Below are 24,888 nucleotides of genomic sequence, written 5' to 3' on the forward strand. Positions count from 1 at the left end.
GACAAAGCAATCTATAATCAGGTGTAGGTGTGAGGCACAGAATCAGAAGCAAGAGAGAAACAGGCAGTGGCTGAAACACAGCATGAGAGCAGGAATCATACCCTACTCATCTTTCTGCGTCTAGCACTTAACATAGTGGCTGCAGAATAGATGCTGTGAGCAACTGTTAAGTTGTACTGTGTAATGGTCCACCAAGGTAATGCCAGTGGATTAGGTGAGGTACAGAAACTGTGTATAACTTGGTATTTTGGTTTGCAAATATTCCCACTCAACAAATTCTCAATCCATGTGTATTAAGAGATTCTTTTAAATCTAAGGTATTTAAATAAAGGTACATACACAAGACAATGTTTTGGCTGAAATCCATGTTACCTATTTATTCAACAGAAAACTAAGTATCTTCTATGGTCCAGGCCATGTCCTTGGCACTGGGAACAGAGATAAATCCTGGCTCTCAAGGAGCTCACAGTCTAGTTGGGGGAAAAAGACACAAGAATAAATAAATATAAAGTATTTGGAGTTTGCAAAGGGGCCACTATAGGAGACAAAGAGCAGAGGAACCTAAATAATCCTATAGTTAGCATCCACAGGAAAGAAAGACCTGGCAATGTACATTTTTGTAAAGAAGAAATAAGGCAATGGTTATCAAAGTGTGGTTGGCTAATTACCTACTTTAGAATTATCTGGAGCACATATTAACAAGTAGATTCCCAGTCCCTTCTGTACAATCTTGATTTAGTGCAGGGGGGTAGGGTTGAGGCCTGAGAATCTGCATTTTAAAAGCATTCTAGGTGATTCTACTGCATTTTAAAGTTTGAGAACTGATGAGATAAAGTTTGTTCTTTTAACTGGAATAAAGAATGATCTACACATCTGAAATGCTAACTTGTATTAGTCTTTAATAAGGGGCAAGGGAAGTAAAGGATGGTAGTTGATATTTTCTAATGTAGTGAAGTTAATTTTACTCTCACAATAATCCTATGAGGTAGATATTATTATCCCTATTTTTGATGGAAAAAAACCCAGAATTAGATAGGTAAAGCAATTTGTTCAACAGTATAGAGCTAATGAATAGAAACACTAACATACGAACCCATATTCACTTAATTCTAAAGCCTGTCCACTTTCTCTAACATCATCCATGCTAGCTAGCACCAGGGGACAAACTGACTGATCAAATGGTACAATTTTCTTTGAGTTCTTTGCCAGATCTTTCTAGGTAAATAAATACAAAGAACAGCTACATGTAGTTTAGTCATGCCCAACATAATTATCCATGGACACATCCTTCTTGGCAGGTAGGCACTGAGGGCAAAGCCAGAAGGAGTGATTAAAACGAATGGCCATTTCTTAATTTTTTTTTTTTTTTTGAGACAGAGTCTCACTGTCACCCAAGCTGGAGTGCAACGGTGTGGTCTCGGCTCACTGTAACTTCCTCCTCCCAGGTTTAAGCGATTCTCCCACCTCAGCCTCCCAAGTAGCTGTGACTATAGGTGTATGATACCACACCTGGCTAATTTTTGTATTTTTAGTAGAGATGGGGTTTTACTATGTTGGCCAGGCTGGTCACAAATACCTGACCTCATGATCTGCCTGCCTCGGCCTCCCAAAGTGCTGGGGGATTACAGACGTGAGCCACTGTGCTTGGCCCTTTCTTACTCCCTTTTCCATCATTTCCTCACCTGCTGGAGGAGATGTAACAATGTATCATGTAAGGCTAATAAATGGGTCCATCTGGAGAGAAAAGCAAACATAACTGGATACCCATAAAAACAACCCCATGTGATGTCAAAAATTCTTTGGACCCAAAACATTCAGAAGGTCAGAAGGCATTTAATGAAAATGGAAGGGCTGATAAGACTCAAGTTTCTCAAAAGATAAACTGCCAGGACCAGAAGCAGGTCCAGAATTTACATTAGGAAACAGCTGAACCTTTAGAGAAATACTGAAAAGATAGCAGCTTCCCCAGGTTAAACAAATACTGTCTGTCTCTCTTAATACATAGACTCAAAGGTACAACAAAAGAGACACAGCTCAGAGAATAATGAAATGTCCATTCTATTTAAAGAGCTTAGGGACAGGCCCAACCTACAAAAAGTCTTCTGGAAGAAAACACACACAAACTGCAAATATTGCTTAAATTCCCACTCACCACATTCAGCATCATCCAACCAGATCTTAAGCTGGAGCAGCAAAGTGGAGCATGTTAGATCAATAAAGAAATGTCAGGCCAGGTGCAGTGGCTCACACCTGTAATTCCAGCACTTTGGGAGGCCAAGATGGGTAGATCACTTGAGATCGGGAGTTCGAGACCAGCCTGGCCAACATGGAGAAACCCCATCTCTACTAAAAATACAAAAATTAGCCTCGTGTGGTGGCATGTGCCTGTAATCCTAGCTACTTGGGAGGCTGAGGCAGGAGAATCACTTGAACCAGGGAGGTAGAGGTTGCGGCGAGCTGAGATTGCACCACTGTACTCCAGCCTAGGCAAGACAGAGTGAGACTTCATCTCAGGAAAAAAAGAAAGATAAAGAAATGCCACAGTAAAGGCAGCTGACAACAATACTGGGGGCTTTGGGTTCAGAAGGCTGGTGTGTAACCACGGTCCTTTCCTATTACTGAGCTTGGTGCCACAACAGTGACACTAAAAACAAAAGATGGGTTTCCAGCACTGGAGAGCAACTTTCTTATTTCTGGCATTCCAAGCAACTGTTGAGTCCCAAGATGATTTTTGATAAAATCAGCCCATAGCCCTGATACTATGGACAGTACATAACTTAGATTTCATTATTTTGTATAACAAAGATTGTAAGCCAGACTTAAAAAAAAATTATTGCTGTATTTTCCCCACATCCAAATTTGGGAACAATTACTTTCACCCACTTTTTTGTATCATGTTTAGAGTTGTTTTAAAAAAAATAATGCAAATCTGGATTAATCTTCGTCTTACAAAAGCATTTTATTTACACTGCACTGATTCACTCCTTCAAACACACAGCTTCTAACAGGTGGAGTTAGAGAAGTGGGTGGAAAACCTATGGCTTAATAGTATGCAGGCCCTGTACCTGTTTTATCTAAATATATCTGAAATTGGCTGATACCCCAAGCCAGCTATACTAAAGGCATCTCTAGAGGGCATCATCTAGATGAAGTCTTTATCTTGATGGGTATATCTGGTTATTCTACAGTTTGAACAGGATGTTTGGCTTACGGTTTTGTCCAGCGGACTGGTGCATGGGAAGCATTAAAGCCCATATCTAACTACAGCAGGTCTTCAAGCTTATTATCCTGTCACGAGTTTATAAAGATGACAAACTCATCATTTGGGAGCTATGAGGTCAAAATGGCCAGAATGCAACTGCGTTGTTACACTGTGCAAAATAAGTCAACTGTTTTGCATGTCCTTGGTTGTCTTTTGTTGTAACTTGAAACACTTAAAAAAGGAAACCTCAAGTATGCTGAGATAATTTTCAGAATGTTCGGGTATCTTCATTCCTGAATATCAAGTAATAGGGCTCATCTCCATGACTGCTTGCAATAAGCACATAGGGCAACTCATTACCAACTGCTCATTATAGATGCTGAGCTCTTAAGTTCTTGAGGAGTGGGTGGGCTCTAGACTATCAAGGACTAAGCCAACTAGCAAGTGCAAAACTACAACCTTTTATGGCTTGATAGAAGTCATTCTCCATCATTTTTCATAGTCCTTTTTTTTGGACTATGGTAAAGGGCCAACCTGTACACTTCTACGTCTTATTTTGGTTCTGGGCACATTTCAGTTCTGCTCCAAGTCCGCTTTGCTCCAATTCAGCGATGACAGACATATATTTGAACTCATTTGGTCTGAGGTTAAAGGTCTCCACTAACCCGTAGGTCTCTTTCCGGTCAGTAGCATAGAAGAGCTGAACTTGGTTGGCGATGCACTGTGCCTCAGCAACATTCTGTGAGGTAAGGTAAAAAGAATAATGAGGTCCTTTCTTGCACAGGGCCACAAAGCTCTTGTCTGAGTTCTGTGTTGGGTGGGGGCCCACGCCTAAGAGTCACCACTTCCAGAAAGTTTCCTTAACTTCCTGATGTCCCTAGTCTTTGTTAGGTGCCCCTTCCCTGTGTACCAAATCATCCTGTGCTTACCACTATCATAGTATTTATCATACTGTATTATATTTTTCTTTTTTTTGGTCTATTTTCCCTAGTACAAATTCCTCAAAGACATAGACCGTGGTTTGTTTTATATCTCTGCACACAGTGACATCTGGTGAATGTTTACTGAATAAATTAATGTACATGTTCACATTATTCCTCTTCATGCAGTTCCTTAATAATTGTTAAATATGTCTCAAGAGGGAAATAAGAGAGCAATGGTTACCCAGCTCTAAGAACCAGTTTGTGAGTGAGAACTAAGTTCTTGACTAATCAGATGACATACACTTGAATAAAACCTATTATAATACCACTCAGAAAAGTACTCCCAGAGCCGGCTGTAATGGTTTCAAAATTTGCCCACAAATTTTATGATACTCCTCCCTTTGACAGAGCCTAATTTTCCTTTCCTTGAGTGAGGGCTATACTCAATGACTTCCTGCTAACAAATAGACTATGACAAAATGGCTGGGGGCATTGGTGTGAGCCTGTAGTCCTAGCTACTCAGGAAGCTGAGGTGGGAGGACTGCTTGAGACTGTCTGGGTAATGCAGTGAAACGCTATCTCTTAAAAAAAAAAAAGACTATGAAAAATGATGGAAAATGACTTCTATCAAGTCATAAAAGGTTGTAGCTTCTCTCTTGTTATCTGACTAGTTGCCATGTTGTGAGGACACTCTAGCAGTCCTATGGAAAAGCCAACATGAGGCCTCTCCCAAGAGTCATGTGAGAGGGGCTGGATGTGGATGCTCAAGCCCAATCAACCTTTGGGATGACTGAACCCTTAGACAACATCTTGAGAGCAACCTCGTAAGACTCTAAGCCAGAACCACTCAGCTAAGCTGCTCCTCAATTCCTGAACCACAGAAACTCTGAGGTAATAAATGTTTGTTGTTTTAAGCCACTAGATTTTGTAATAATTTGTTATGCAGCCATTTATAACTAATATGTCAGCAAAGGCCCAGGGAAGAGAAGGGGCCACCTTTAAAGCTCAGTAGCAGGCCACTCTACATGACAGAGGCGGAGAAATTAGCTAGATATGGTAGCATGAGCCCATAGTCTTAGCTACTTGGGAGGCTGAGGCAGGAGGATCACTTGAGCCCAGGAGTTTGAGGCTGCACTGAGCTAAAGTCATGCTAATACACTCCAGCCTGGGTAACACAGCAAAACTCTATCTCTAAAAAAACTATATAAAAATAAAAATTAAAAAATGAGATGGGGAAAAGGACATAGTGTACACTTTCAAACCTTGCAGAAGAGTCACCTCAGACAACCCTAACTTTTGCCATACTTTCTGCAGTTCCAGTTGGTCAGAAGTACTTGTCCATTATTATCACTGTGTTCATATGGCCAAAATTAAACCTCAAAAGATAATGGAAAATTCCCACTAAAAACTGACTGCCAAAAGTGTGCTATGTCTAGCTAGAAAATGATGAAGATGGGTTTATAAATAACATAGGCTGTGCTCCACCTCTATTCCCTCTGTGGGACTTTCAGGTCATTTCTCATGAGCAGGCACTAATCTCTGAGACTGCATCTTCAATCAAAAACCTTTTCCCAAAAAGCTGGCTATTTCAAATTAATAGAATTTTAAAGCTAGAAAGGACCTCAGAGATCACCCAGTTCTCATTTAATAGGCTAGGAAACCAAGGTAGATGAGGTTCAGGGATGGGCCCAAGGTCAAGTAGCCAGCCAAGGTCACAGCCAGGATCAGACCTCTAGACTCTCTGGCTGGTATACCCCCCACTTCATCCTGCTTTTGTTTCTTGTAAGGCAAGATAATTAAGATTGATTAAGGGCAATAACTCTACTTCATCCATTTTACCTTTCTTAAATTCACCGATGCCTCAAGAGCAAATCATTTCTGAAGCAAGTGCACTGCCGTAATCTGAGGATACTACCACTCTCTCAGCCCCTGGTCTACAGGGCCTCTGACATCAACTTTTATCTGAAGCTGGGGGTGATGAAGGTAGGAGTAAGTTCAGCTGTGTTCACCCTAGAACACTGCTGTTCAAACTATTCTACAGAATCCTAGGGGCTTTGTGGAGGTGACTCAGGTCCCTTCTGTTTTAGCTGTCATATCCTGGGGTTTTAAATAATCAGATTTTGGTTGGATAAAGGGATCCTCCTACTACTTTAAAGAGAAGTTTGAAGACCACTAGTGCAGTGAGTAGGAAGGTAAGACACAGGGAGAGATGTCTATCTCTCATGGAGGGTTATAGAAACGCAACCCCCACCACCCTTATTCTCCCCCTGCCTTTTGTTCTCTTGGCTCTCAACATGAAACAATAGTCACCTCTTTTCCAAGACCCAATAAGATAAATACACTAACTTCCTGTGCGCGCAGTAAAGAGGTATTTTAACAAACTTGATTCCTCCCTCTCTTTCAATCTTTAAATCTATCATCAATGCACGAAGTCCTGCCTATTTTATTTCCTACATATTTCTGGGGTCATTCTCTTTCTTCCATCTCTACTACCACTGCTCTGGTTCAAGTTTTCACCACTTCTTGTGCAGACTATTGCAACTGACTTCTAAATTATCATACTGACCAGACTTGAACTGCAGAATGTTTAGGAAGCAAATAATTAAGGTTAGTGATCTTAAAATCCAACTCCTTATGGGTTCTTCTCTATTCAAATCCTTTAACGACTCTTTGCATGCCCTTACGGTAAAGCCAAATCTCTAAACACAACCCACCAAACCTCCTTATATACACAGACACAGACACAGACACAGACACAGACACACACACACACACACACACACACACACACACACACACGATACCAAGCTCTTTATAATACTCCAAGTCATTTTACATCTCTTATTATTTACTTATGTTATTCCCTCTGTCAGAAATATTTCTCCCCTTCTTTATTGGGCTAAACTCCTGCTGGTGTTTGAAGGTTCAGCCCGGGTGTCATCTCCAGGAAATCTTACTCCCTTTGGCCAGGGATACCACCCCACTCTCTACCCTTAGAGCCTTCTGCATGTCTATCCTAGCATTTACTGCATTTCATTGAAATCATCTATTGACATAGATGTGGAGCCAAATAAAGCTAGGTTTTTTAATATTCCGTTAGTTTTTCAGCATTAAAGTTAGTTGAGAAGAAACTTCTAGTTTCCATGTATTTCTATTCATTTGAGGTTAATGCTTTGTACCACAGTTGGAAACACTATGCCTAAAGTGCACAGTTCATACATGAGTATACAGGGGATCATATATTTATGTTATACTTCTAAGTTTCTCTTCTTTAAGTCATGAACAATAAGTTCTAACATGTCTAGTTCTATATTGACTACATTGGAACCTCACAATCAAGCTGATTTATACAACACAAATATATATTATCTTGTCTGCTCTCAAATGTTAAAAGGCCAGGAAGCAAATTTTAACAATGATGAGAGCTATGCAGCAGTTTGAGACCCCCAGAGTGAGGTGGTAAAAATGGCAAAAAGCAGAATGGGCCTCCTCTGACCTCTGGGATCCACGTTTAATACGATTAGATGCTGCGCTTTGCCAAAGACCAGAAAATATAGTACAGTCTCTATTTGTCACTCACTCACATGATCAGATTATTTCCTATCTGCTCACTTTCAACTTCCACAACCCACTAGGACTCAAAATTCTTATTGTCTCTAACCTCCCTTATATTTTCACTTTCCTCATTACCCAGCTTCCATTCTGTGGTCAATAATCACTGCTTTGCATTCACCTTTACTTCCCTTCAGGCCACAGATAATATGTAAATAAATGAAAATGGCTGTGTTCCAATAAAACTTGAAATACTACTTTTCTTTAATGATAGTCTTTATTATTAAATAAATAATTTCTTTATTTCTATAACAATAAAGAGTTTTTCCACCTAACCATTTAAACAGATAGGAAACATTCTTTTTAATTTATTTATTTTTAATTATTTTATAAAGATGGGGTTTCACCATATTGGTCAGGCTGGTCTTGAACTCCTGACCTCAGGAGATCCACCCACCTCAGCCTCCCAAAGTGCTGGGATTACAGGTGTGAGCCACCGCACCCGGCTAAGATAGGAAACATTCTTAACTTGCAGGCCTTATAACAACAAGCAGTGGGCTGGATTTGGCCCACAGGCTGTAGTTTGCTGACACTTGTCCTAGACAACAATTTTGTACTTCCTCTTTTTGACTCAAGAGTCCAACATTTTCCCAACCTTGCTTTCAGCTGATAACTTTTCTTTCTTTTCACTGAGCTACCTGCAGAAAACTTATATCACTACCTCTATCCATCTAATTATATCAGTGTCTTTACACTCTGGCTTCTCTCCTGCTGATATTCCTGGTAAAGATCAACCTGCATTACCAGACTTGCCTACTCAAACATATCACTTCTTCCCCTATATCATCAATTATTTCCCTTTCTACTGGATCTTTCTTTTGAGACAGGGTCTGGGTCTGCCATTCAGGCTGGAATGCATGGCGCAATCTCAGCTCACTGTAACCTCTGCTGCTGGGGCTTAAGTGATCCTCCTATCTCAGCCTTCTGAGAAGCTGAGATTACAAGGTGCATGCCACCATGCCTGGCTAACTGTTGTATTTTTTGTAGACACAGGGTTTCACCATGTTGGCAAGGCTGGTCTCAAACTCCTGAGCTCAAGCGATCTACCCGCCTCAAGCCTCCCAAAATGCTGGGATTACAAGCATGAGCCACTGTGCCCAGCCTCTTACTGAACCTTTCCCATCAGCATACAAATATGCTATCTTTCTCATATTTGAAACAAAAGATACCCTTGGCTGTACTTCTCCACCTCCAGCTAATACCCCATTCTCTCCTTCCCTTTATAGAAATGTCCCTTGAAAGAGTTTCTAAGCTGATTCTTCATAGGTTCTCTTTCCATCCTCTCTTAAATCTACTCCAATCACACTTTTATGAAACTGCTCTTATAAGGCCCCCAGTGACTTCCATGTTTGTGAAATCAGTAAATTCTCAGCCCTCATCTCATTTGCCCTAACAAACAAGGGAGATTTGGTGAGTTGGGCAGTCCCTATTCCTTGAAACATTCAATTTTAGCCTCTAGAGCTTTCTACAATCTTAACTTTCCTTCTACCTCACGACCATTCCTTCTTAATCTTTGAGGATGCTTCTTCATTTCTCAAGGGATGAAGACCCCTCTCTCAGTTCTTAGTTCTCTTCTCATCTCTATTTTTACTTACTTGCTTGGTGATTTCATTCAGTCCCATGGTTTTAAGTACAATCTGTACGCTGATAATTCCCATTTTACATATCTAGCCTGGACCTCTCCCATGAATCCAGGCTCATATATCTAATTGCCTACTACTTGAATATCTAATAGGCATCTCAGATTTAACACATCCAAAAGTGAGCTCCTGATTTCCCTATCAAACCTATTCCTCCTGCAATCTTTCCTATCTCAGTTAATGGCAACTCTATATTTTTGGACAGAATTTTGGGTAACTTTCAGTTGATGTGATGAATGGAAGCCTTTACGTGGAAGGAAGAATGGGAGAGATGGAACTGAATAGCTTCAAGAATAGGGAAGTAGAATCTTCATTGTGTCCTAGGTTTGTGGCTTACCGCTACTGTGATATTAGTTGAGTGACATCACTTCTTTCCCCCTATGCAGTTGGTAAGATAAAGAGAAAAAATAAGTGGGTATTGCAATTAAGACTGTTAGGGGGAAGTGTCCACTATTCGGGGACATTCTGAACTTAACCTCTGCCAGCTAAATGTGATCACAATGAGCAAGGACTAGACAAACAGAATGTACAGTAATCACAACACTGCTCCTGGCACCTGGATGTGCAGAGAGAACATAGTGGGCATCATCAGCTATGAGCATATGGCCAATGCTCTATCTCAGTGATTTCCATCTAGGAATGGGAAAAGCAGGAAAGAAAATCACTATAAATGATGAATGTTGTACACACGAACAGTATGAAGGAAGATAAAATATTGACAGCTATCCTAGGCTTCCCTACAACTCTTCCCTATAATTAACAAGCCATTTACTTGACTATTATTTCTCTCTTTTTTTTTTTTTGAGACAGAGTTTCGCTCTTGTTACCCAGGCTGGAGTGCAATGGCGCAATCTCGGCTCACCGCAACCTCCGCCTCCTGGGTTCAGGCAATTCTCCCGCCTCAGCCTCCTGAGTAGCTGGGATTACAGGCATGCGCCACCATGCCCAGCTAATTTTTTGTATTTTTAGTAGAGACGGGGTTTCACCATGTTGACCAGGATGGTCTCGATCTCTTGACCTCGTGATCCACCCGCCTCGGCCTCCCAAAGTGCTGGGATTACAGGTGTGAGCCACCGCACCTGGCTGACTATTATTTCTTATCTGAAACTCTTAGAGCCTGATGTGTCTTGGATTCAGAATTATTGAATTTTAGAAAGGTAATAGGTACAGACACTGTGTAACTGTATATTATGTGACTCCCCATACTCAAACACATTAATATTTCCCTAGTAAAATGCATAATACACCATACCAAGTGGGATTAATTATATAAATAGTTTCACATCAATTTAAAGATTTAGTTACCAAATGAGTTCAAGTTTACATAAGGTTTTGTGACCAAACGAGAACAAAAACATTTTGTTCTCAGAGCCCATGGGTTTCAGAATTGCGAATAAATGATTAAGGATCTGTACTAACCTCAGATCGGAAGATCTTGAGCAAGACAACTTTACTGTCAACTTTAAAATAAGTAAGAAACAAGCTATATGTAGCTCTCTGAAATTTCCTGAGCTTTGGCAGAAGAGTAATACCTTCAGTGCCACAAGGTAAATCCAAAGACTTTTACAAGTTAATTCTTACCAGAAATGTGGAATCCATTTCTGCAGTCATCAGCACTATGCCTTTTTCTTCCTTAAGTTCAGGATAGTGATATAAAATCAGCTGGCTGGCTGCAGCTTCCCCTCGGGTCTGCAAGGTGGAATGCTTATCAAGGCTCAATAAGGTACCATCACAACAAACTGCAATTTCAAAGCAATAGGGAGTCTAGAGGAAACTCTGGCTCTTAACAGCTCCTTGGGTGGCTAGTGAGTTGGAGGACTGGTATGTGGTAGTAAGGTCAGGCCTGTAAAGGCACAGTGAAACTGACAGTTTGCACAGTGTTATTTGTGTCTTCAACTGGAAAAGGTTTGGCTTTTTTCCCAGAAAATATTTACAACAGGCAGTGAATCCGTCACTGTGACTATATGTTTAAAAACAAAATGGCACAAGCAGCTACCAAATCAAGTTCTAAAGAAAGTAATATGCCTGTGTAATTGCCACTTTTATGGACTAGTGCATTTCACAGCTGAAATCTACTCCCCTTGGCTGGCTCTGAAGACTGAGCTCTTTTAAGCTGCAGCAGGAGCTGGAGAGTTTGCACATGAGTCAGATTTGTAATGCGCAGTTATAAAATATAATCTGGGTCAGGGCTGGGGGCGTGAAGGGGAGAAGGGGAGAAGGAAATGGAAACACCATAATTTTATGAAGAATGATCAGGGCACTGGTTACTAAACCTCAAGTCTAGACCATGTAGAAAGGATGGGTTCAAAGCTAAAGTCCCTATATAGCACAGGAGGAAACGACGACATTCAAAAGAAGATTCCTGGACCTTATCTCTAAAATTTCAGCAAGAGTCTTTTTAATTATATATATCCAACGATCACTAGGGTACTTGTAATAGTTCATTTTTCTTTAACATACTTCTAATGTTATACTGATCATTTTTGTTATTATTCTAATATTATATTAATCACTTTTATTGTAATTATGCTTCTGGATCTTTCTCCTATACTTGAATATTAGCTCCATGAAGGCAGGGATCTTGTCTTGTAGATCTCCAAGCCTTAGCACAGTTCCCAACACAATCCCATAATATTTAAAAGTTAGGGTTAAATCTAGTATTTAAAAGTTAATATTGTTTTATGGGAAATAAAGAACAAAAAGGAAGGAAGCAAACAAAATAACATTTACTAAACAAACCATTTAGCATGTTGGAAGGTGTTGACTCAGTTAATAAAACACATTTAAGACCTGGAGCTCTCCTCAAGTGGCTTATAGCATGGGTTAAAAAAATAACTATCATAACTCAGGCATTTTTGTTAAAGTGAGGCACATGCAGCATATACAATTAGAGGTTTGGGGAAGTGACAAAAGAGAATCAGAAGTAGTCAAAGAAGGTGTTTTAGAGTCTTTTCCAATTTCTAGATATTGAGGAGGGCCTAGAAAACTAGCCCAACATAAAAAGTATGACAATTCATCAGTGCCACAACAATAAATGCTGGGAGTCAGCAGATATTCTATGTTCTTGGGCCTCAGCAAGGGTCCCTAGTCCCACCAAGAGGTAGTCCTCTTTAGAGGAAGGGCACAAGCCACCTACCTGAATATTTATAAGTGCAGTGAAGTGGAGTTCAGTACCTGTCCATTGTCCTACGAAGAACTCATAACCTTCCCTTCTTGGCAGAGCACACAGAAACTGTGAAAAACAGATACACAAGGAGATGGATGAATAAATAAAATCATTTGCTCTATATCCAAACCACCTTTAACATTTGTTCTGTTTCCTCCATATTTGGTTTTTAAAACACTTTTTTTTTTTTTTTTAAGAATAAAGAAGAGGAAGAAAGAGAAAGAGGAAGAGGGAGAGAGGATGGGGGTATTGCTTTATTGCCCAGGCTAGAATGCAGTCTAAATATGGGTATGCCTATAATTGTCCTTAATAATGGAGACATGAAAGAAAATGAGGGAAGAGAATAACAAACAAGGAGCCAACCAAGATTTCATTTAAACTTCTAAATTGATATGATGTGGTACTGATAAGAGTGTATATTTTGTATATTTAAAGTGGAGAGTTCCATAAATGTTAATTACATTTACTTGTTCCAGATCTGAGTTCAAGACCTGAATGTCGTTAATTTTCTGTCTCATTGATCTGTCTAATATTAATGTTGAAGTCTCCCACTATTATTATGTGGGAGTCTAAGTCTCTTTATAAGTCCTGTATGTCTAGGTATTCCTGTATTGGGTGCGTATATATTTAGGATCTTTAGCTCTTCTTGTTGTTGCATTGATCCTTTTATCATTATATAATGTCCTTCTTTGCTTCTTTTGATCTTTGTTGCTTAATTGTAACTTCTGCTTTTTATTTTTTTATTTTAGCTCTCTGTTTGGTTGGTAAATCTTTCTCCATCCCTTGTTTAGAGTCTTTGTGTATCCTTGAATGTGAGATGGATCTGGATGCAGCATACTGATGGGTTTTAGTTTTTTATTCAAATTGCCTGTCTTTGGATTGGGGGATTTAGTCAATTTAAATTTAGAATTAATAATAATATATGTGAGTTTAATACTGTCATTAGCTGGCTATTTTGTCCATTAGTTGATGTAAATTCTTCATTATATTGATGCTCTTTTTGATAATTTTTTTAGAAAGGCTGATACTGTTTGTTCCTTTCATATGTGTAGTGGTTCTTGCAGAAGCTCTTGCAAAGCAGGCCTGGTGGTGATGAAATCTCTGAGTGCTTGCTTATTCACAAAAAACTTTATTTTTCCTTCACATGTGAAGCTTAGCTTGGCTGGATGTGAAATTCTGGGTTGAAAGTTTTTTTCTTTAAGGATGTTGAATATTGGCCCCCACTCTCTTCTGACTTGTAGGGTTTCTGCTGAGAGATCTGCTGTAAGTCTGATAGGCTTCCCTTTGTGGGTAACCTGACCTTTCTCTCTGGCTGCCCTTAGTATTTTCTCCTTCATTTCAACCCTGGTGAATCTGACGATTATGTGCCTTGGAGTTGCTCTTCTTGAGGAATATCTCTGTGGTGTTCTCTGTATTACCTGGAGTTGAATATTATCCTGGCTTACTAGGCTGGGAAAATTTTCCTGAATAATGTCCTGAAGCGTATTTTCCAGCTTGGATTCATTCTCTTCGTCACATTCAGGTACACCTATCAAGCGTAGATTAGGTCTTTTCACATAGTCCCATATTTCTTGGAGACTTTGCTCATTCCTTTTTATCCTTTTTTCTCTCGTCTTGTCTTCTTGTTTTATTTCATTGAGTTGATCTTCGACCTCTGATATCCTTTCTTCTGCTTGATCAATTCGGCTGTTAAAACTTGTGCATACTTCACGTAGTTCTCGTATTGTGTTTTTCAACTCCACTTATTTTCCTCTCTAAATTTTGTATTCTTGTTGACATTTCGTCAAACCTTTTTTCAAAGTTCTTAGTTTCTTTAGATTGTGTTATAACAAGTTCTTTTAATTCACAGAAGTTTCTTATTATCCACGTTTTGAAGCCTGCTTCTGTAATTGGAACACACTCTTTCTCCATCAAGCCTTGTTTCGTTGCTGATGAGGAACTGGGATCCCCTGCTGAGGAAGAGGCGTTCTGATCTTGGGTATTCTCAGCCTTTTTTGACCGTTTTCTTCCCTTCGTTGTAGATTTATCCATCTGTGGTCTTTATAATTACCGTCTTTGTAATTGGGTTTCTGAGTGGACGTCCAACTTACTGATTCTCAGCGCCGAAATCTGAGCAACCCACTGCACCGACTAAATCAGCGGCATTAAGATTGAGGGTGCTTTTCCGACTCTGCACCGAGAACCGACGCTCCGAGGTGCCGGCAAAACCGCCTCGCCGGTCACAAGAGTCGCGCTGGCGACCCGTGGGGCTCCTCCGCTGGGAATCTCCTGGTGCGTGAGCAACAAGAATTCATGTGAAGGTGTGGCGTCCTCTCCTTTTTTGCGCTTTCAGTGGGAGCTACAATCCCGAGCTGCTAGTGATCAGCCACCTTGGATCTCTCTCTCTTAAAACATTTTTTTTTTTTTTAATTTTTTTTTTTATTTTTTTGAGACAGGTTCTCACTCTGTTGTCCAGGCTGCAGTGCAGGCATGATCATAGCTCACTGTAGTCTTGATGTGCTGGGCTCAGGTGATGCTCCCACTCAGCCTCCCAAGCAAGTAGCTGGAACTACAGGTGTGCACCACTAAGCTACTTTTTTTTTTTTTTTGATAGAGACAGGGTTTTGCCATGTTTCCAAGGCTGGTCTTCAACTCCTGGGCTCAAGTAATCCACCTCCCTCAGCCTCCTAAAGTGATGGGATTATAGGTGTGAGACATTGCTCCCAGCCTAAAACGTTTTTTTTTTAAATCAAGAAATTCATATGTGGCAATAAACACTCATGTACTTATCAATCCACCTAAGAAAGCATCAGAAATACAATGAGGTTCCCTCTGCATTCCCTTCCAGTCCCATCCCAGAGTTAACATCTATCCTGCATTTGGTGTGTCTGTCCTTTTTCATATTTTAATACTTTTAATGTATATGTGTATGACTGTAAGTAAGAAGTAGTACTTTACAGGCCAGGCATGGTGGCTCACACCTGTAATTCCAAAACTTTGGGAGGCCAAGGTGGAAGGATCATTTGAGCTCAGGAGTTTGAGGCCAACCTGGGCAATAGAGTGAGACCCCGTCTCTACAAAAAAAATACAAATACTTGGGTGTGGTGGCATGTGCCTGTTGTCCCAGCTACTTGGGAGGCTTAGGCAGGAGGACTGCTCAAGCCCAGGAGACCAGGCTGGGCAACATAGTGAGACCCTATCTTTACAAAAAAATTTTAAAATAGTTTGTAAGTTTAAAAACTTAAATCTTATCAAAGTATGTGTATCCTTTTGTAACATTTTTACTTCACATTATGCTTCTGAGATTTATCCATGTTGATAACTGTAACTCTTAATTCACAAATTTCTCACTGTTGTATGGAATTCTACGGTAGAAATTTATCACTAACCTTCTCTTGATGAATGTTTCAATTCCTTTTTTTCTTTTCTTTTCTTTCTTTTTTTTTTTTTTTTTTGAGACAGCATTTTTCTCTTGTTGCCCAGGCTGGAGTGCAATGGTGTGATCTTGGCTCACCATAACCTCCAACTCCTGGATTCAAGCGATTCTCCTGCCTCAGCCTTCTGAGTAGATGGGATTACAGGCATGTGCCACCATGCCCAGCTAATTTTGTATTTTTAGTAGAGATGGGGTTTCTCCATGTTGGTCAAGCTGGTCTTGAACTCCCAACCTCAAGTAATCTGCCCACTTTGGCCTCCCAAAGTGCTGAGATTACAGGCATAAGCCACTGCGCCCGGCCACATTTCAATTTCTAAACTTTCTAATGCTGCTGAATGAGCTCTTGTTCCAATTGCTTAATTAGTTCATATTCTATTAGATGAGGTTGATATTGGAGCATGGCTCCAGACTAAACACCAAAAAATGATATGTTTTATGCTCAAGGTGCTTAGAATTGGGGATGAGTAGTGGAGAAGAGAATGATAACAAAAGTATAAAGCAGCCCAATCCATATTAGTCACAAAATTATCTTCTTATTGCCAACCACTCATGCTCCAATTTATTATTATTAGATGAGATAAACTTAGTGCCTACCTGACAGATGATCCCTTGCTGGGGAATTTTTTTTTTTTTAGCGCTTTATTGAGGCATACTTGAAATACAACAAATTGCACATATTTAAAGTATACAATTTGATGAGTTTGACATATGTGTACTGTGAAACCATAACCAAAATCAACATAATGAACATAGTTACTACTTCCAGGTTTTCTTTGCCCTTTTGAGGTTCATAGTTCCCTGTCCTTCACTGTCCCTAAGCAACCACTGATTTGCTTTCTGCCACTCTATAGTGGTTATAGGTTAGTGTGCATTTGCAGAATTTTGTAAAAATGGAACCACAGGGCCGGGCATGATGGCTTACACCTGTAATCCCAGTACTTTGGGAGGCCGAGGCAGGCGGATTGCCTGAGCTCAGGTGTTTGAGAACAGCCTGGGCAACATGGTGAAACCCCGTCTCTACTAAAATATAAGAAATCAGCCGGGCATGGCTGCGAGCGCCTGTAGTCCCGGCTACTCCGAGGCGAGGTGGAGGTTGCAGTGAGCAGAGATTGCTGGAGTGCACTGCACTCCAGCCTGGGCGATAGAGCGAGACTCCGTCTCAAAAAAAAAAAAAAAAAAAAAAAAAAAAAAAAAAAAAATGTATGGGGACATGAGGAGTGACTTTTAAATGCTAGTCCACAATGTGACTTCTGATTAGCCCCCAGCCCAGGAATGCCTCCCAAATGCTTAGCTGATGTATTACTCTTCATGTAGAAATATCTATTTATTGTAAGTTTCTTCCAAAACAATCCTTGATGCTGTTGCAGAAATCATAGGTGTAGGTGGATGACTGTATCCACCAATACATTGCTTCTAGAGCATGTATACTTTCCCCAAGATGTAAGATATATTTGGTCTGTCTAGTTGTGGTGTAGCGATATACCTGTCTTGCAGCCACCCAATACTACATTTCTTTATTTAAGTTCCCCCAATAAATCATCCTGTACCCACAAACTGGATTTGCCTGCCTCCTTCTTTGGCTTCAGATCCTTCAGTATTTGGGGGTTGTTTTGCACCTGTGGCCCTTTTGTGGAACCCTATGTTGTTGCATGTATCAACAGTTTATTCCTTTTTATTGCTAAATGTTATTCCATTGTATATGTACACACACTCTCGCTCTCTCCCTTCACAATTTCTGTGCACTAGTGACAGACATTTGAATTGTTTCCAGCATTTGGTTATTACAAATAAAGCTACTTGAACATTTGTGCACAGTCATTTTATGGACATATTCTTTGAGTTCTCTTGGGAAAATATCTAGAAATGGAATGGTTAGTATGGCAGGTATATGCTTAATTTTTAAAGAAACTGCCAAACCATTTTCTGAAGTACTTGTACCATTTTGCAATATGACTGGCAGTATATGAGATTTCCAGGTGATCCACAATCTTACTGACACTTGGTATGATTAGTTTTTGAAATTTTAGTCATTCTAATGGTATCTCACTGTGGCTATAATTTAGATTCCCATTATGACTAGTGATGGCACACATCATATTTTCAGGTGCTAATCTGCTATTCTTTCATAAAATGTTCAAATCTTTTGTCCATTTCTGTTTGTCCTCTTATTGTTGAGTTACAAGAGTTTCTGACATAACTTGAGCTGCTTATACCTCTTGGCTACTGTGACTAATGTTGCTATGAATGTAGAAGCTATTTGGGTATACAAATAGAATGTTTTAATTTTGATGAAATCTAAATTATTTATTTTTATTTATTTTTTTTGAGACAGAGTCTCACCCTGTTGCCCAGTCTGGACTGCAGTGGTGTGATCTTGGCTTACTGCAACCTCCACCTCCCAGGTTAAAGTGATTCTCCTGCCTCAGTTTCTGGAGTAGCTGGGATTACAGGTACATACTACCACACTCAGCTAATTTTTGTATTTTTAGTAGAGACGAGCTTTTGCCATGTTGGCCAGGCTGGTTTTGAACTACTGACCTTGAGTAATCCACCTACCTCAGTCTCCCAAAGTGCTGGGATTACAGGTTTGAGCCACTACACCTGTTTTATTTTTATTTTTTTGAGACAGGGTCTCACTCTGTTGTCCAGTCTGGGCTCACTGCAACTTCCACCTCAAGTGAAACTCCCCCTCAGCCTCTGGAGCATCTGGGACAACAGGTGCTCGAAATTTTTTTTTTTTTTTTTTTTTTTTTTAATAGAGACAAGGTCTCACTATATTGCCCAAGGCGATTTTTTTTCTTTTATAGTTTGTGCTTTTTGTAATGGACTTACAACATCTTTGTCAAACCCAAGGTAATTTAGATTTCTTTTTTTAGAAGTTACATTATGCACCAGGCGTGGTGGCCTGAGGCAGGCAGATAACCTGAGGTCAGGAATTTGAGACCAGCCTGGCCAACATGGTGAAACCCTGTTGCAACTAAAAATACAAAAATTATCTGAGTGTGGTGGTGGGATCCTGTAATCCCAGCTACTCAGGAGGTTGAGGCTCAAGAATTGCTTGAACTCAGGAGGCAGAGGTTGCAGTGAGCTGAGATCATGCCACTGCACTTCAGCCTGGGTGACAGAACAAGACTCTGTCTCAAAAAAACTCCCCCAAAACCTTTTCTCTACTAAAAATAAAAAAATTAGCTCAGTGTGCTGGCAGACTCCTGTAATCCCAGCTACTTGGGAGGCTGAGGCAGGAGAATAGCTTGAACCTGGGAGGTGGAGGTTGCAGTGAGCTGAAATCATGTCACACTGCACCCTGGGTGAAAACGCAAGTTCCGTCTCAAAAAAAAAGAAGTTATGTTAACTTCTATGATCTACTTTGAGTTAATTTTTGTATATAATGTGAGGTAAAAGTAGAGGTTCATTTTTTGTGCATGATACTCAATTGTTTTAGCAGCATTTGTTGAAAAGAATATCCTTTCTCTAATTTATTGACACTTTTGTTGAAAAACAATTAACCACATATGTTTATCTATTTCAGGACTCTACTCTCTTCCATTAATCTATATGTCTATCTTTGTGTCAATACTATACTGTTTTCATTACTGTATCACTGCAATAATTCTTGAAATAAGGAAATTTAAGTCCTCAAGCTTTGTTCTTTTTCAAAATTGTTTTAGCTATCTCAGGTCCTTTGGATATCCAAGTAAAATTTTAAAGCCTGTTCATCAATTTCTTAAAGGCCTAGTGGAGTTTTGACTGGTATTGTATTTAATTTAGAGACCTATTAGGAGAGAACTCACACCTTAACAATATCAAAGCCTAGGCACAGTGGCTCACACATGTAATCCCAGCACTTTGGGAGGCTGAGGCAGGAGGATTGCTTGAACGGAGGAATTTGAGATCAGCCTGGGCAACATAAGTGATATCTTGGCTGTACTAAAAATCAAAAAATTTAGCTGAGCATAGGAGTACATGTCTGTAATCCCAGGTACTTAGAAGGCTGAGGTGGGGGGACTGCTTGAGCACAGGAGATCGAGGCTGCAGTAAGTTATGACCACACCACAGCACTCCAGTCTGGGCAACTGGAGTGTAGATCCTGTCTCAAAAAACAAAACAAAAGAAAACTAAATGTTACAAACCGAGCCATCCAATCCATGAACATGGTATATATCATTTCCATTTATGTAGGTATTCTCTGCTTTTCAGTAATGTTTCCAAAAATTTTTTGAAAACCCTAGAAATTATTACTGACACCAAGTTAGCTGGTCCACCCCACTTACTCCTTTTCCCTTAGGCCTTCTGGCAGCTCAGTATGTCAGCGACAATCTCTTAGTTCCTTTTAGGCACATATTACCAGGATAACATAGCCAAAAAAACTGTGAAGAAAACTGCCAATAAAATAGGCATCTCAGCCCAGTTTGAGCAGCTATTATTAAAAAAAAGACAACCTGCAATTCTAGCACTTTGGGAGTCTGAGGTGAGAGGATCATTTGAGGCCAGGAGTTCAAGGCCATCCTAGGCAACACAGTGAGACCTCATCTGTAAATGAACTTTTATATACTTTGATAGAATGTAAATTAGTACAGCTGTTATTGAAAACATTATGAAGGTTCCTCAAAAAACTAAAAAGAGGCCAGGCACGGTGGCTCATGCCTATAATCCCAGCACTTCGGGAGGCTGAGGCAGGTGGACCACCTGAGGTGGGGAGTTTGAGACCAGCTTGACCAACATGGTTAACCCCATCTCTACTAAAAATACAAAATTAGCTGGGCATGGTGGCACAAGCCTGTAATCCCAGTTACTCAGGAGACTGAGGCAGGAGAATTGCTTGACTCTGGGAGGTGGAGGTTGCAGTGAACTGAGACTGTGCCACTGAACTCCAGCCTGGACAACAAGAGTGAAACTCCGTCTCAAAAAACAAACAAATAAAAAAAAACCAAACAAAAAAAGAGAACTACCACATGATTCAGCAGTCCCACTACTGGATATATATCCAAAGGAAAGGAAATCAGTATGTTGAAGAGATATCTGCACTCCCATGTTTACTGTAGCTATTCACAATAGCCAAGATATGGAATCAACCTAAGCATCCATTAACAAATAAATGGATAAAGAAAATGTGGTATCTAAACACAATGGAATACTATTTAGCCACAAAAAAGAACAAGTTCTGTCATTTGTGACAACATGGATGAGCTTGGAGAACATTATGTTAAGTGAAATAAGCCAGGCACAGAAAGACAAATACCACATGTTCTCACCCGTATGTTGGAAGCTTAAAAAAAAAACACACACAAAACCAATCTCATAGAAGTATAGAGTAGAATAGTGGTTACTAGAGGAGGGAATAGCCAATAACTTTTTGATTAAGGTATACAAAAGTATAGTTAGATGAGAGAAATATATTCTAGTCTTCTATGGTACTATAAAGTACTATAATCAACAATGATTTATTGTAGTTTCAAATAGCAACTAGAAGAACGGATTCTGAATGTTCCCAATACAATGAAATGATAAGTGTTTGAGGTGACAGATGTGGTAATTATCCTGTTGATCATTACTGACTGCACACATGTATTGAAATATCATACTATACCCCATAAATATAATTATTATGTGTCAATTAAAAATAATAAAAGCCTCCCCCCAAAAAAAGACGTTGAAAAGATTAAGGTCTCAGGTGCCTTCTGAAATGTACTTGTACTAATAGATTAAGATCTGCATTAGTAAGAGCTGACGTGGTAGGAGATGAAAAGCCGGAGGCTTATTGGGCCAAATCCACATCATTTTGTAGGTATGAAAATGTCGCTTAGTAGTACAATCAACATGTGAGCATCTTTATTAAGACAGCACTATAACATGTGAGACAGTATAGAATATGATATGACTGGTTGGAAAATACTTGTTTGGCAGCATTGGTAAGCAACCCTTACATGGTCACCAGAAACTTACTGTTGGACAGGACTGAGCTCGGTTCCAGATCAAATCAAACTTTTCTTCCTGCAGGTTGGAAAAGAATAAAATTAACCTACAAACAGTAAAACACAAAAGGCCATAATCACATTTAAATTCACCAAGACTGAATTCCAGAATTATAATACAACTAAAACAGTCTTTTAAGTATCATCATTTACAAATTATTCATGATAGAAAGACAGGAAAAACCAGACAACTGTTTTGCTGTTTATTTTCAGAATTATGTGTAAAGACTTGGTACACCAATGCTCCAAATGCCCCAGGAAACTCTGACAAGTGTCAGAGATATCAAGTCACTAAGTCAGTTTGAGGGAGAGCTGAGAAGGCCTGTTCAAACAGTGAGTGAGTATCAGAGATCTAAAATATCATGAAAAGTGCAGACTCTTTTTCTGGCTGTTGAATTCATGAAGGATAAGGGTATATATATGTATGAGAGATTAAAAAAAAAAAGAGTGATACCGTCATAACCACCAAAAGGTCTGGCTTTATAACAAATTCCTTCTGTCTATATGTTTTCCTCCTTAAGCTTACACTTACTCATGTAATCTCAGTATATATTTGTGTGCTTGATAGAAACTAAGCCCCCACCCCCACTTCAGAGAAAAACAATTAAATAACTAGCTGATAATCTAGTACTTCAAATGTTTTATTATAGCAGAGGCCAGCAAAACAACATTAAACCGGAGAAGCCAGCAGCATCCCTTCTCTGTCACAGACCTTAATGGTCAAGCAGTAGATGGTGATCATCTCTTTTTTTTTTTTGAGACGGAGTTTTGCTCGTTACTCAGGCTGGAGTGCAATGGCGCGATCTCGGCTCACCGAAACCTCCACCTCCTGGATTCAAGCAATTCTCCTGCCTCAGCCTCCCGAGTAGCTGGGACTACAGGCGTGCGCCACCATGCCCTGCTAATTTTTTTTTTGTATTTTTTTTTTTTTTTTGAGACGGAGTTTTGCTCTTGTTACCCAGGCTGGAGGCTGGAGTGCAATGGCTCGCTCTCGGCTCACTGCAACCTCTGCCTCCTGGGTTCAAGCAATTCTCCTGCCTCAGCCTCCTGAGTAGCTGGGATTACAGGCACGTGCCACCATGCCCAGCTAATTTTTTTGTATTTTTAGTAGAGACAGGGTTTCACCATGTTGACCAGTATGGTCTCGATCTCTCGCCCTCATGATCCACCCGCCTCGGCCTCCCAAAGTGCTGGGATTACAGGCTTGAGCCACCGCGCCTGGCCTTTTTTTTGTATTTTTAATACAGATGGAGTTTTACCATGTTGACCAGGATTGTCTCGATCTCTTTTTTTTTTTTTTGAGACGGAGTTTCGCCCTTGTTACCCAGGCTGGAGTGCAATGGCGCGATCTCGGCTCACCGCAACCTCCGCCTCCTGGGGTCAGGCAATTCTCCTGCCTCAGCCTCCTGAGTAGCTGGGATTACAGGCACGTGCCATCATGCCCAGCTAATTTTTTGCACTTTTAGTAGAGACGGGGTTTCACCATGTTGACCAGGATGGTCTCGATCTCTCGACCTCGTGATCCACCTGCCTTGGCCTCCCAAAGTGCTGGGATTACAGGCTTGAGCCACTGCGCCCGGCTGGTCTCGATCTCTTGACCTCGTGATCTACCCGCATTGGCCTCCCAAAGTGCTAGGATTACAGGTGTGAGCCACCGTGCCTGGCCTGATCATCTCTATGAGCAATTTCAAGAACGGAAAGACCAAGAAAATGCCTCTTACTAAGGAGAATTGCCAGAGAAACAGTAGGAAGAAGCTCCAAGTCAGCTCAGGTATAGGTCACTTACAGACAAGAAGGGAAAAATGCTATGCTAGAGGCCCTGTCTTAAATTTCAACAGCTTGGCTGGAAAATATCAATAAGAAAAAAAAAGGCTGGGCACGGTGGCTCAAGCCTGTAATCCCAGCACTTTGGGAGGCTGAGGCAGGCGGATCACGAGGTCGAGAGATCGAGACCATCCTGGCCAACATGGTGAGACCCCTGTCTCTGCTAAAAAATACAAAAATTAGCTGCCTGTGGTGGCGCATACCTGTAGTCCCAGCTACTCGGGAGGCTGAGGCAGGAGAATTGCTTGAACCCAGGAGGCAGAGATTGCAGTGAGCCTAGATTGCGCCACTGCACTCCAGCCTGGCGCCTGGCGACAAAATAAAACTCTGTCTCAAAAAAAAAAAAAAAAAAAAAGACATTTGGAAATTACTCAGCAACATGAACTTCTACCACGTTCCCTTGTCAGAGGCTTGACTCAGAGACATTTCTAAAGTAGAATGAAGGAAAACAAGAACCATAAATATACCATATGGAGCTTCCAATCTCTGGTGCTCGGGGCATAATAAAAACTCTCAGCGCTGTAAAATGCAGCTTCTCAAGAGGCAATAAACATAGGAAAAGTAAAGGCAACTGCCTGCTAAGGTTAGAGAACTGACTTTCAAGTTGTAACACTTTCATTTTCCCCTCCAAACTACTTACAGGAATAACTGCGTAGACTGTATCTTTTGCTGCAAAATACTGCTGCCAAATCTGTACAAAAAAGAGAGGGGGTCTGTGACATGTGGGTAATCTTTTCAACATGTGCCAAGAAATGGTGATAGCTTTCATTGCTCAGAGTAATACGCTATTTGATAACAGAGAGGAAAAACTCAACATAATGCTTTCATTACTAGCACATGATTACAAAAAAGATTTAATACAATCTACTCTTCTAGATGATGAAACTATAACTCCTAGTAACAAATTCCTGACAGAGAAACTGATTCTGTGACTTTAAAAATCATTCCTCTCAATAAGTGCCTTATGTGTGATAGACAAGTTCTTTTTTTTTTTTTTTTTTTTCACATTTTTCTTTCCTCCCCAAACCCACCCTCCACAGCCAACTGTGAGCCTTCCCAGAGAGTCAGAACTAGAGTTCAGGGTTCAGAGTCAGGCAGACCTGGATGCGAATCTCAGCTCCAATTATTTACTAG

The 24,888-nt window shown here is 40.3% G+C and overlaps 1 protein-coding gene across 1 annotated transcript in view; it reads right to left on the reverse strand.

Annotated features, from left to right (window-relative positions):
* Window positions 1-348: 348 nt before the first annotated feature.
* ATPAF1 (ATP synthase mitochondrial F1 complex assembly factor 1) overlaps window positions 349-24,888 on the reverse strand; it is a 36,591-nt gene continuing 12,051 nt past the window's right edge. The window contains exons 5-9 of the mRNA XM_074380762.1: window positions 24,395-24,445; window positions 21,902-21,949; window positions 12,514-12,609; window positions 10,959-11,066; window positions 349-3,941 (exon numbers count right to left, since the gene is read on the reverse strand). Of these exons, the coding sequence (XP_074236863.1) occupies window positions 3,747-3,941; window positions 10,959-11,066; window positions 12,514-12,609; window positions 21,902-21,949; window positions 24,395-24,445 (498 nt within the window). The 3' untranslated portion in view covers window positions 349-3,746. The remainder of the gene's footprint in view (window positions 3,942-10,958; window positions 11,067-12,513; window positions 12,610-21,901; window positions 21,950-24,394; window positions 24,446-24,888) is intronic.

Source organism: Saimiri boliviensis, chromosome 11 (genome assembly GCF_048565385.1).
Source record: "Saimiri boliviensis isolate mSaiBol1 chromosome 11, mSaiBol1.pri, whole genome shotgun sequence".
Classification (NCBI taxonomy): Eukaryota; Metazoa; Chordata; class Mammalia; order Primates; family Cebidae; genus Saimiri; species Saimiri boliviensis.